This window comes from Carassius carassius, chromosome 34 (genome assembly GCF_963082965.1).
Source record: "Carassius carassius chromosome 34, fCarCar2.1, whole genome shotgun sequence".
NCBI lineage: Eukaryota > Metazoa > Chordata > Actinopteri > Cypriniformes > Cyprinidae > Carassius > Carassius carassius.
In genome coordinates this window covers 7,593,529-7,607,240 of record NC_081788.1, presented here as the reverse complement: position 1 = coordinate 7,607,240, position 13,712 = coordinate 7,593,529, and the positions used below count along the sequence as shown (strand labels likewise).

The 13,712-nt window shown below is 37.5% G+C and overlaps 1 protein-coding gene and 1 pseudogene across 1 annotated transcript; one reads left to right on the top strand and one right to left on the bottom strand.

The window, feature by feature from the left end:
* Positions 1–647: 647 nt before the first annotated feature.
* Positions 648–6,163, bottom strand: LOC132115095 (CCN family member 1-like). The gene is made up of 5 exons (XM_059523494.1): positions 5,836–6,163; positions 4,364–4,577; positions 2,803–3,138; positions 2,369–2,568; positions 648–1,302 (listed from the first exon to the last, which is right to left on the bottom strand). The coding sequence occupies exons 1-5, from the start codon at positions 5,938–5,940 to the stop codon at positions 997–999; spliced, it is 1,161 nt and encodes a 386-aa protein (XP_059379477.1). The 5' UTR covers positions 5,941–6,163; the 3' UTR covers positions 648–996.
* Positions 6,164–8,202: 2,039 nt separating this feature from the next.
* The window catches only part of LOC132114777 (FK506-binding protein 15-like), a 43,533-nt pseudogene continuing 38,023 nt past the window's right edge, over positions 8,203–13,712 (top strand).

Below are 13,712 nucleotides of genomic sequence, written 5' to 3'. Positions count from 1 at the left end.
CATATTCCATCCGTTTTTATGACTGGATTCTACGAACCAGACTGTATTTCCGCATCCCAGAAATTATTAGGGCGATATGTCTCAGAATAGTCAGTGCAATTTGGGAAATAAATCAGTTAAATCTGTATGTGGATGCGTGTAAACATTAAAATGTAATTCCCTTTGTAATCGTTAAAAAATTCATAAGTAACTGTAATTTAATTACTCATTTTTTCGTAGTAACTGTAACTAATTACAGTTACAATAATTTTGTAATTAAATTACGTAACGCCGTTACATGTAACTAGTTACTCCCCAACACTGTTCACTCCTATACAAGTGAGAGTCCAAATATTAAAGCATGCCCCGAAAAATGAAGCAGTCTCAAAGAGTCACTCCACCTATAGTGAAGCCTGTACACTATATATAAGACAAAGCAAGATCTGTGCTAAAACATCTCCATCCTGCTTTTCTCCACACATTAACTCATGAAAATTGCGAAATACATCTGTACACCTATCAATATATGAGTAAAAACTCTGCAGTATGAAAAAATATTAGTTTATAAGACAAAAATATTTCTAAAAGTCTTAATTGTATCCCTTGATCAGGTAACACAATGATATAGGCTTACATAACATCTGTAAAATAATCTCATCGCCCTCATTAGTGCATTAACCCATCGAGTGACAGGAAGTCATTCATCTGACAACAAATATATCATCACTTATCCTTAAAGACACTATAAAATACTACAAAAATAACAGAATAAATACAAGTAGAAAGATGTGGAAACATGAGCTAGCAACAGTTAGCAATGCCTTCCTCAAGAAATGTGACCTGGACATGTTTTCATGAGATTCAGAGGCTGCAGGTCAAAGCGAAGGAGAAACATTGAAAGTGCAAGAACTATATACGAGTCTAGAAAAGTTTACCAGTCTATAGTTCAGCTTTAACGTGTTTTAAGTGTGAAGAGTGAGTTTTAGTCATCATGGAGTGATGGTGCGTTGTGTGTGTTCAGTGAGAGAAGGTGTGTATGTCGTTGTGAAGGCTGATGGCAGGTGAGGATGGCTCTCTCTGAACCCCACAGAGGCTCTTGCTGCAGCGGCAGCGCTGGATCCACATGACGTTACGAGTGATGCTCTCTCCGTCTGAGCAGTGGAAGCGCAGACGCACCGTGCGGGACGAGGACGGCTGACAGCACCTGCCATCCACACACCAGCCACAGGTACGAGGCCGGTAACGGCGAGCCGTCGAGCAGCCGGCGAACATGATCTGCTCCGGTCCCCGAGACCTCACCGTTTGCCTGCACTTCTTTCCTTTCTAAAGCAACAAGAAATCATTAATATGAGTGAAAAGCTTGAGGCTTCTTCTAGAACAATGTTAACTGGCCAGATTTGATCTGAAACACAAGCTGCTCAGTGTTAACACTTCGTTTTATTGAAGTGTTGCATAAAAGCAATTAATGTTGGGGAAAGTTACTTTAAAAAGTGATGCGTTACAATATTGCGTAACTCCATAAAAAAGTAACTAATTGTATACTTTTTCTGGAAAGTAATGCATTGCGTTACTTTTTGTCATCTGGGCTGGATTTGATTATTTGTTTTTAATAACAAAAACAACAAAAGCATGTTATATTTTTTGCAGCTTTAAAGGCCCTTTCACATCATAAGTGAAGTTATTAAGCCTCCGTCTGAAGGAACTGTCTCTGCCTGTACACTTCATTCACAATTTCTTTCAACACTGGGTCAGGAGAGCTGTCAGTGAATAAATGAGAATACAAAAAGTAACGTGCTGCTACTTATTTGAAAAAGTAACTCAGTATTACATTGTAAATTTAAAAATAATGTGCTACTTTACTAGTTACTTTGAAGAAATGTATCTGATCACATAGCTCGTGTTACTATTAATGTGCTACACTCATGATCACTGAGTAAAAATGGACTATAGTTTTGGTCAATTTTCCTTGAAAAATATACAAAAATGTGCATAAATGCTTAAAGTTTGTCTTGTCGGCTTTTTAATATTTGTATGCCGACATGTGAATGAACTCACAGTATATGTATGTATGATTGTATGTATACTCAGTGCTAACACTTAAGTTTGATAGTCCACTTTAAACATTCTACTAGCTATAAGGAACTTTGCAACTACATGTCAACTAGGAGTCATTAGAGAACTAGTCTGCTTCATTTAAGATAACATTTTATTTTGATAGTCGCTAGCACACATTCTACTGACTCTAAGTAACTTTACTAACACTTTAATGAGAGTAAGTAGACATGTAGTTGCAAATTAATGTGTTAGTTGACATAGCTGCAAAGTTACTATGCCTAAAGTTGACTATTAAAATAAAGTGCAACCCGCTCATTTCACTACAGTATCTCACCTTCACAGATGGAGTGATGTCACATTCTCTGATCTGGCAAAGGCGAGTCTCTCTAACAAGCTTGCACTGTGCATTACTATTAGTCACACGACTGGAGATGCCAAACCCGCAGGGAGCAGAACATTCAGACCAGTCGGAGGTCTGCGGGAAACATTCGGATGATAGGAAGGGAACTCGAGACACAGGCAAGGACGCCCACTCTGCAGGGTAAATGAGAACGCAAAGCCATGAACACATTTCACCTTGGTAGTTGCTAAGGTAGTTAAAGGTTTCTAGGGCTTTCTGGTAGTTACTAGGGTGTTCTGGGTGTTTGCTAGACAGTTGCATACTGCCAAGTCAGCTGAGTCAAACCACAAGCCTCGTTTAAAATGGTTAAAAGCTAATTTGAATTATGTAACTATAAAATAACAGTGTTACAAATGGCGAATCAATACCTTGAAAGGAGCCTCTCCTGGACAGGATGCTGTTAGGGCTCTGTATGAGTTTGCTGATGTGATTGGATGTGGTGTGATGGGGACGGGGGTCCAGTGGGTCTTCCCTGATGCTGTTATCATCGTCACACAGCCACTCCTCACAGCAGCGTCCCGGCGGCGTCTCCAGACGAGGGTTGGTGCAGTGTCTGGGGGGCAGAGGGATGTTGTGGGGACACAGCGGCATGCAGCCCACCACGCCATCCATACAGCTGCACTGGTGCTGACAGCTGGGCTGGAAATCCTCTCCGTGCTGATACACACGACCAGCAAACTCACACGGACGGCCCTGAACCTCAGCTGAGACATGCACACAATAAACCTCATGCACTTCTTTAGTCAAGAGCCTGGGGTGTAACAACTTGTTGGAATTCTAGACATACAAAAATGATCTAACAAATATTCTAATCATTTTTGGGTCATACTGGGTCAGACTAATATTAATTAAAAACATTCATTTACTCTAGGGCTAGGATTAGTGTTTGGATTAGTGTTAGTTGCTTGTAAGTATATTAATAACACATATTTATTGTGTTATTAATATAGTCAATGCTTGTAACTTGTAACAAGGACACATTAAAATAAATTGTACCCACTGTTGGAGTAAAACTTGCAAAGTCTTTTAAATGACAAGAAGTTAGCAGGCAGACGATTTAAGTTTGGGTTTATAAAAAAAAAAAAAAAAAGCTTGTAATAAAAAAAAGTTACTTAATTTGTAATTTTTAACTATTGCTTTTGCATACACACATTAAATGTATATATAACAATCAAAACCAAAACATTTTATTTATATGTTAAAATTGCAGTGAAATTGAAAATTCCCTCATTTTCGCATATATTGTAAATGTTTTATAAATGTATAGCATTTATATTATGATATTACATGTATATAATATAATATATGCATGTTTAAAATTATATTATATATAATACATAATAAATTACATATAAACTATTGTTCTACTTCTAGTTATTCATAATTTAATTGTATTATTATGGTAAATAAATGTAACTTGTAACAAGGACACGTTACACATTTCTGGAGTCAAACTTGCAAATTCTTTAGGCTAACGGCAATTCAGCTGACCGAATTAAGAAATAAATAGTTTCTTAATTTAAATAACTTTCAAATTATAACACTTGTAATTTTGCACCACTGCTCTGGCAACTATATATACAGATTATATATGTATATTAAAATGATTCGTTGCTATTCAATCATATATTTATTTATTTTATTTTTTAATCTTCTTAGGTCAAGTTACACAGAAAGTGAAAATTCCCTGATTTTAATATAATTTACAGAGTATATAGTGATATAAAATTTGTATATCATTTATTATATATTTATTATAGAGAGGTTACCCTATAGTTTACCCTTTGAACTTTAACAATTAAAAAGTCAATAAAAAAGAAACAAACAAACAATAGTAATAACAGCAGGGAGCAGAAAGTTTCTCCTAACTGAATAGTCACCCACTAACACTCATTAATGTTGTCAGTTTCAGCCGTGTGTTTTTCTTACCTCTGCAGACACCGCGTCGAGGGTCCCCTCCGGCCCCTAGGTGGCAGCGCAGGCCCTTGATGTGGTCGCAGGGTCGGTCAGGGCCACAGTCCTGGTTGAACTGTTGGGCGCACACCTTACAGCAGTCGCATTCATCCAGCGCCCAGCTCACTCCAAGCGGACAGGAGGGTGGAGACGGGGGGCAGGAGCAGGGACGGGAACAGCCTCTGGACGCCTGCGGGAACAGCAGAGAGATGAGAGCACAGCTTCAGCCCCTCACTTCATTACATACGGGCAGCAGTCAGAAATGAAAGGCTTTCACAGAGATGACAGTGTAGGAGTTGTTAGGCCAATGTCTTTGTAAGTTTGTATGAATGGGTCCGGCTGTGTTTATATAAAACCCTCACTTAGGTGTCTGTGTTTGAAATGTGACTGTAGAATTGAATCATACATATACACTGTAAGATAAACTGTGCCGTTGTTACCAGTAGGAGATAGTTCTACCTGATGTGATCTCCATAAACAAATACTTTCTTGATGCAACCTTTGGTCAAAAGGTCATGTTTATAAAATGTAAATATTAAAGTAAAATCTTAAAATAAAAAAAATTATTTCATACACATTTTTTTTTAAATAATGATTTTGAAAAAAGTATTTTATGCTCACCAAGGATTATTGTCACATTTGTTTTGATCAAAAATACAGTAAGAAATAAAAAATTATGAAATATTATTACAATTCAAAAGCACTATTCTCTAGTTGAATGTATTTTCAAATGTAATTTATTTCTGTGATGCAAAGCTGAATTTTCTGCATCATTATTCCAGTCTTCAAGATCCTTCTGAAATCATTCTCAAAAAAACATTATTATTATTATTATCAATATTGAAAGTAGTTGTGCTGCTTAATATTTTTGTGATACATTTTTTCAATATTCTCTAAGGAATTTATTTGAAATAGAAACATTTGTTACATTATTGTCTTTACTGTCACTTTTGATTGATTTAATACATCCTTGCTGATTAAAAAAGTATGAATTTCCTGTCTTTTTGACACTAAACTTTTGAACAGAAGTGTATATTTTGACTTTCAACATTTAAAAAATATATATATTTTTATAAATTAAAAATAAATCCAGTCATGTACAATTTAGCTTTTACCACATGAAACACATTTATAAAACGTTTTTACTTCATATGTCAAGGAAACAACATTTTTGTTTTTTTTGCACACACTCAATCAGTTTTGAGAACGTCTGAAATAGATTAGATCAAATTACTTGAGCTGAAATCGAACAAATATCTGCCTCAATTATTTCAAAATATTTTATCCTTAATAAAGAGAAATTAATTCACATAAGGAAGTATCAGAGTACTACAACAATAGCCAGTTTGTAACGAAGGAGGTGGAAAAAAAAGATCTACACAGCCTTCAACAGATTTCTACTGCAATGACTAAGTTACATGTGTGTAACACACTGACTCTCTACTCACCTCTCCTTCAGCTGGGCATACAACTAACATCAATACAGTGCAAATAACAGCCAGAGTCCTCTGATTCCTTCCAGAACACATTTCTAAGCTTTCCAAAAAATTCATACAGAAATTACAAAAAGTACAAATCCCCAGTGCAAAAGCAGGTTCATCCACTTTTATTCTAAATGACTACAAAGAAATCAGAGGGCAAATGTTCCAAAGCTAGTCCAGTTACAAAGTGCATCAGTCAGACAAGTTACTAAGCTAAAGGTATCGCAAGACTCAAACACAGATGCCTTGTCAGTTTTACAGAGCATTTCCAAAGAGGCAGGTCACCTTATAGAGTGAGCGGGCGAGAGAGAAAGAGAGAGAGAGAGAGAGAGAGAGAGAGGCAGCTCGTCTCTGACATCAGCATGATCGGAGCAGTGGGAGGGAGTGTGTCTTCATAATAAGGGGATCCCTTATTATTTGTGTTGCTGGAGCTCTAGGGAGCAGGGTGTGAATGCAAAACTGCTAAATGAGACTTCTGATCTCAGTAGTGTGGATTACAAACAATAGTTATATGAAACAAAGCCACTGAGACACTTAATACAGAGCTGATAAATGCACTCAAGCAGGGTGTTCACCTGACCACACGGTTTAATTGGCGCTTTGTTATGTGTTATGAAAGCGGCCCTGGAGAGCATAAAACATTGTCATAATAGTTGAACAATTGAGAAGGGAACTCCAGGCGTTTTCCGTTTGGATGGGAAGTCTTGATGAAGGTGCAAAGGAAAATCCCTATAAACAATTCGGCTCTCACACATGCTTCCCATTCACCCGCGAACAGCAAAACACTTTCTAGTTTCCTCGCACACTGAGTGCTTCCTGTTGCGCTTTCTGACTTCCTCTAACCGTTTCCTACCAGCGGCTACATTCAGGAAACTCCAGCCGTTCACACCGGTTCCCGTGTTTTTGTAGGAAACTCGAAACATTCTCATTGTCATCTTGTAAGGACATGAAAAGTGTTTTCTATTCAGTTGCAGGAAGAGCTCAGGTTTGTGTTATGAAACCCTGGAAGAGAAACATGGGAGATCTCCAGAGACCTCTTTCATAACTCCTGTAACAACTTTCAGGCAGTCACTTCAACACCATTTCTTCAGATTTGTATCGGAATGACACATCTGATTTAACACCTGATTTAAAAATGAATGATGTATATTTTTAAATAATAAAATGTGATTTTATTAAATGAATAGTGTTAGGAATAGCCTCCAAAGTAACAATGAGATTAAACAGAGAGCAAATTGAGACTTGCGGTAAATTTTGTGCTTTTCAGATTTTTCTCCTGAGAAAAACAAACAAACAAATCCTAGTAATCTCACTTAAAAATCAAAAATCAAAGGTTTCAAAACTCGTTTTTTTTTTCAGATTCTTCCAAGAATAGATTATTTGAGCAATCCACAATTGTGCAGTCTTAAAAATAAAGTTTCTTTATTGCCATCTTTGTTTCCATAAAGAACATTTAACATCGGATGGATGCCTTCCATTGCACAAAACGTGCTTTTCCAGAAGAAAAATGGTTCAAGAACTGTTCACTGAAAGGTCCTTTGGAGAGTCTATGGCATCACTGCTCAGTCAATCAAATTTGAGGATTAACAAAAATACTGGCATTACTGCTTTTAAAAAATCTTTAGTACATAATAAAAATGACACGACAGGTGAACAAAGTCAAATTTGAAACCAACAGATAAAACAATCACCAGATTAATCACGGTACATTAATGCAAGATAAGTTTTCTGAAATGTTAAGCACTTTCTGTGAAAAAAAACTCCTTTTGTGAAAACAGCCGATAAATATATATTTTATAATTAAAATCTACAGATGAAAATGGATAAAATATAATAATAAACATACTTTGTATGTTTTCTGTCCACTATTTTGCAAGAAAGGATGTTATGGAAGCAAAATTTCAACTTGCAGTGAAAGACACTAACTGAACAGGTGTTTTGCATCAGCTGTTACTAGATTTTAAAACTGATTAAATTACACACATCAATTACCTCCTGAATTCAGTATGGTGCATGAGAATTTGGATACTGTGGAATGACTCATATGAGAGGGTGAGAAATGTGAGTGAGTAACTTTGACAGACAAGTGAGGAGTGAAGCCAGACATGACCTGCAGGTTGGAGGTCAACAGGTGTGTGTGTGTGTGTGTGTGTGTGTGTGTGTGTGTGTGTGTGTGTGTGTGTGTGTGTGTGTGTGTGTGTGTGTGTGTGTGTGTGTGTGTGTGTGAATGCATAAAGACATTACAGAGCAGGAGGATTTCAGCTCTGAAAGTGTGTGTGTGGTATGCACCTCACACAGAGCCCTTTATGCGAATACCCAGACATAGGTATCACAATGAGGGTCAGCTCAGTAGTAATTCTTGAGCTATTTGAGAGAGCCATGTATCAACCCAGAGAGGAGAAGAAGAAGAAGAAGAAGGGAAAGCAAAGGAGGTGGCCAGAATTCCAGAGATTCCTGTCCCACAAAAGCAGGATATGTGCACTGGCCCTCTCAAGCTGAAGGATGACGGAGAGAAGAGGTCATTAAAAGCAGGGTTAGAGAGGGAGGGTGTTATGAACATCTGCTATTAGACAGTCTGGCCCTATCCCAGCCATTGTTACTGGACCAGACAAATATTTCCAAAGCAGAGGTCAAGTAGACAAGGTTAAATACACCAAATAACGCAGAGGGCCCTATTTTAAATATCTAAGTGCATGGTCTAAAGCGCACAGCACAGGTGCACTAAGGGCGTGTCCAAATCCACTTTTGCTAGTTTAACGACGGGAAAATGGTCACACATGGGTGCATAGTCTAAATGTGTTGTCCCTATTCTCTTAAAGGAGAAATGTTGCTTTTTTAAAGATCATTATTTTGTGTATTTGGTGTAACAGAATATGTTGACATGCTTTAATGTTCAAAAACCACTTTTTTAAATACTGTACATTATTGTAGGTCCTCTGTGCCCCTCCTCTATCAAACGCGTCGTTTTATACAAAGTCCCTCCTTCTGACAAGAACAGTCTGCTCTGATTGGCCAACTGACCCTGTGCATTATGATTGGCCGTACACCGCAAGCACTTGTCGGAAATGTAACACCTCTTTCCATAATCGCAAGCTTCTTCTTTCAAAATAAATGTAAAGACAATTAATAATGTCCTTAGTTTTACAAACAGTTTAAGCCTGAAAGAGGAACAGAGTCACGTGATAGACACAGTGCATCTCAATAAATTAGAATGCTGTGGAAAAGTTAATTTATTTCAGTAATTCAACTGAAATTGTGAAACTTGTGTATTAAATCAATTCAATGCACACAGACTGAAGTAGTTTAAGTCTTTGGTTCTTTTAATTGTGATGATTTTGGCTCACATTTAACAAAAACATATTAAATTAATCTCAACAAATTATAATACTTCATAACACCAATAACAAATATTTTTAGTGAATTTGACGGCCTTCTGGAAAGTATGTTCATTTAGAGTACATGTACTCAATACTTGGTAGAGACTCCTTTTGCTTTAATTACTGCCTCAATTCGGCATGGTATGGAGGGGATCAGTTTGTGGCACTGCTGAGGTGGTGTGGAAGCCCAGGTTTCTTTGACAGTGGCCTTCAGCTCATCTGCATTGTTTGGTCTCTTGTTTCTCATTTTCCTCTTGACAATACCCCACAGATTTTCTCTGGGGTTCAGGTCTGGTGAGTTTGCTGACCAGTCAAGCACACCAACACCATGGTCATTTAACCAACTTTTGGAGCTTTTGGCAGTGTGGGCAGGTGCCAAATCCTGCTGGAAAATGAAATCAGCATCTTCAAAAAGCTGGTCAGCAGAAGGAAGCATGAAGTGCTCCAAAATTTCTTGGTAAACAGGTGAAGTGATCTTGGTTTTCAAAAAACACAATGGATCCACACCAGCAGATGACATTGCATCCCAAATCATCACAGACTGTGGAAACTTAACACTGGACTTCAATCAACTTGGGCTTTGAGCTTCTCCACCCTTCCTCCAGACTCTAGGATCTTGGTTTCCAAATGAAATACAAAACTTGTTCTCATCTGAAGGACTTTGGACCACTGGGCAACGGTCCAGTTCTACTTCTCCTCAGCACAGGTAAGATGCCTCTGATGTTGTCTGTGGTTCAGGAGTGGCTTAACAAGAGGAATACGACAACTGTACCCAAATTACTTGACATGTTTGTATGCCTTGACCCCAGCCTCAGTCCATTCCTTGTGATGTTCACTCAAATTCTTGAATCAGTTTTGCTTGACAATCTTTATAAGGCAGCAGTTCTCTCGGTTGGTTGTGCAACTTTTTCTTCCACACTTTTTCCTTCCACTCAACTTTCTGTTAACATGCTTGGATACAGCACTCTGTGAACAGCCAGCTTCTTTGGCAATGAATGTTTGTGGCTTACCCTCCTTGTGAAGGGTGTCAATGATTGTCTTCTGGTCAACTGTCAGATCAGCAGTCTTCCCCATGATTGTGTAGCCTAGTGAACCAAACTGAGAGACCATTTTAAAGGCTCAGGAAACCTTTGCAGGTGTTGATTAGCTGATTGGCATGTCACCATATTCTAATTAGTTGAGATAGTGAATTGGTGACAATTAATCATAACAATTAAAAGAACCAAAAGACTTAAACTACTTCAGTCTGTGTGCATTTAATTTATTTGATACACAAGTTTCACAATTTGAGTTGGATTACTGAAATAAACTTTTCCACGCCATTCTAATTTATTGAGATGCACCTGTATACAAGCCAAAGACAGCTGACTCCACTGTGATATGAGTGACCTTGTCTCTCTCTCTCACACACACACTCTTATTTGAACATTCAATAGCAAATACTTAAATTAATAACAAAACATACTTACAGTAGCTGATTCAGAAGAGCCAGATTGTAGTGGTAAAGTCAGAATGACCTCCTCTCCTAGGTTCACGAAACGGTCGACCATGTGTTGCTGTTCTGTTGTAACTTGTAAGTAATCTTAAATATTCCTAAATGCATCTACTTTCTGAAGGCCAAATAAAGCATTTTTGCTTTATCTCCTAGATACACACAGCATCTCCCTGGCAACACTAACTACGTTCACTGAAACCACTCCTTTCTTTGGGTGAACATTTGGCAGCATTACACAGATCTTTCCACATAGTGACGTAGACATGTGGGGTTTTTTGAATGAGATATTTAAGGAGATATTTATCTTAACTTTGATAAAGAATATCTCTTTGGTTTTGAGACTTTATTCTTTGCAATTTCAGGGATTTTCTCTATGCACAATCATCTTGTAACACTGAAAAGAGAAAGGAAAACTTGAAATCGCATCATATGACCCTTTTAATGAGTAATGAGTGTTTTTTGGGTATAACGTTCAGTAAACCAATCAGAGTCTCATCTCCCATCCCCTTTAAAAGGGGCTCGCTAATTACATGGCGGAAAGTAGTTTTTCATTTTTAAAAATGTTTGTGTGCTTCTGCGCGTCCCTGTGTGTGTAATAAGCAAACTGTACCTGTGTTGTGCACCTGCCTATAGACGCATATTACTTACGCACTCTTTCAAAAACAAAGAAAAAATACTGCACCAGACTTTAGACCAGGTTTGAGTTGAGTCTATGGTGCAGTCTATTTTCAATTGCTCAAAATAGCAACGTGCCAACAATGCGCACAAACAAACACCTCTTTTTTAGACCAGCACCAACTATTCCACTAGAATAGTTGCTTAGTCTTCTCCAAACAGACTCAATTGTATGTATTATTAATTAGTGCACCTATATTTGTTTCTTGTTATAAAGAAGTTATGATGGAAAAAAATACAACCCGAATTCCGGAAAAGTTGGGACGTTTTTTAAATTTTAATAAAATGAAAACTAAAGGATTTTCAAATCACATGAGCCAATATTTTATTCACAATAGAACATAGATAACGTAGCAAATGTTTAAACTGAGAAATTTTACACTTTTATCCACTTAATTAGCTCATTTAAAATTTAATGCCTGCTACAGGTCTCAAAAAAGTTGGCACGGGGGCAACAAATGGCTAAAAAAGCAAGCAGTTTTGAAAAGATTCAGCTGGGAGAACATCTAGTGATTAATTAAGTTAATTGATATCAGGTCTGTAACATGATTAGCTATAAAAGCTTTGTCTTAGAGAAGCAGAGTCTCTCAGAAGTAAAGATGGGCAGAGGCTCTCCAATCTGTGAAAGACTGCGTAAAAAAATTGTGGAAAACTTTAAAAACAATGTTCCTCAACGTCAAATTGCAAAGGCTTTGCAAATCTCATCATCTACAGTGCATAACATCATCAAAAGATTCAGAGAAACTGGAGAAATCTCTGTGTGTAAGGGACAAGGCCGGAGACCTTTATTGGATGCCCGTGGTCTTCGGGCTCTCAGACGACACTGCATCACTCATCGGCATGATTGTGTCAATGACATTACTAAATGGGCCCAGGAATACTTTCAGAAACCACTGTCGGTAAACACAATCCGTCGTGCCATCAGCAGATGCCAACTAAAGCTCTATCATGCAAAAAGGAAGCCATATGTGAACATGGTCCAGAAGCGCCGTCGTGTCCTGTGGGCCAAGGCTCATTTAAAATGGACTATTTCAAAGTGGAATAGTGTTTTATGGTCAGACGAGTCCAAATTTGACATTCTTGTTGGAAATCACAGACGCCGTGTCCTCCGGGCTAAAGAGGAGGGAGACCTTCCAGCATGTTATCAGCGTTCAGTTCAAAAGCCAGCATCTCTGATGGTATGGGGGTGCATAAGTGCATACGGTATGGGCAGCTTGCATGTTTTGGAAGGCTCTGTGAATGCTGAAAGGTATATAAAGGTTTTAGAGCAACATATGCTTCCCTCCAAACAACGTCTATTTCAGGGAAGGCCTTGTTTATTTCAGCAGGACAATGCAAAACCACATACTGCAGCTATAACAACAGCATGGCTTCGTCGTAGAAGAGTCCGGGTGCTAACCTGGCCTGCCTGCAGTCCAGATCTTTCACCTATAGAGAACATTTGGCGCATCATTAAACGAAAAATACGTCAAAAACGACCACGAACTCTTCAGCAGCTGGAAATCTATATAAGGCAAGAATGGGACCAAATTCCAACAGCAAAACTCCAGCAACTCATAGCCTCAATGCCCAGACGTCTTCAAACTGTTTTGAAAAGAAAAGGAGATGCTACACCATGGTAAACATGCCCCGTCCCAACTATTTTGAGACCTGTAGCAGAAATCAAAATTGAAATGAGCTCATTTTGTGCATAAAATTGTAAACTTTCTCATTTTAAAGATTTGCTATGTTATCTATGTTCTATTGTGAATAAAATATTGGCTGATGTGATTTGAAAGTCTTTTAGTTTTCATTTTATTAAAATTTAAAAAACGTCCCAACTTTTCCGGAATTCGGGTTGTAAATAATTTGTATTTTTTTAAATTGCCCCGGTCTCCCCTACTTTCAGATAATATCATATTACCAGAATAAAAGTGTGCTTAAATCGAGCACACTTTCATAAGTTTATTAACACATTTAAGTACATTTTTAAAATGTACCGATTATATAATGTCAAATTAAAAGGTTTACCTTAAATTAAATTTTACATGACCCCGTTTTAAAAATCTTTTGTCGTGCTTTATAGAAGTACACTTATTTTGATGTGTTGACTAACTTACAAAAGCACATGTAAAGTACTTGATTATAATTTTAACTGTAGTGTTTTATTCAGTTTTTCATTTAAAGTTAAATTGCAACTGTAATTATTACAAATATATTTTAATGCAGGATATACTGACAGTATATTTTAATTTAGCATAAATGCTTGTCAGTACATTCAACAGTACACTTAAATCATATTTCAAAGACAGCACAAG

Excerpts from the sequence above, each read along its gene's own strand:
- LOC132115095 (XM_059523494.1), bottom strand. The coding sequence starts at position 5,940 with ATGAATTTTTTGGAAAGCTTAGAAATGTGTTCTGGAAGGAATCAGAGG. Across the intron at positions 4,578-5,835 it reads TATGCCCAGCTGAAGGAGAG|GCGTCCAGAGGCTGTTCCCG; the intron begins GTGAGTAGAGAG and ends CTGTTCCCGCAG. Across the intron at positions 1,303-2,368 it reads ACATCACTCCATCTGTGAAG|AAAGGAAAGAAGTGCAGGCA; the intron begins GTGAGATACTGT and ends TTGTTGCTTTAG.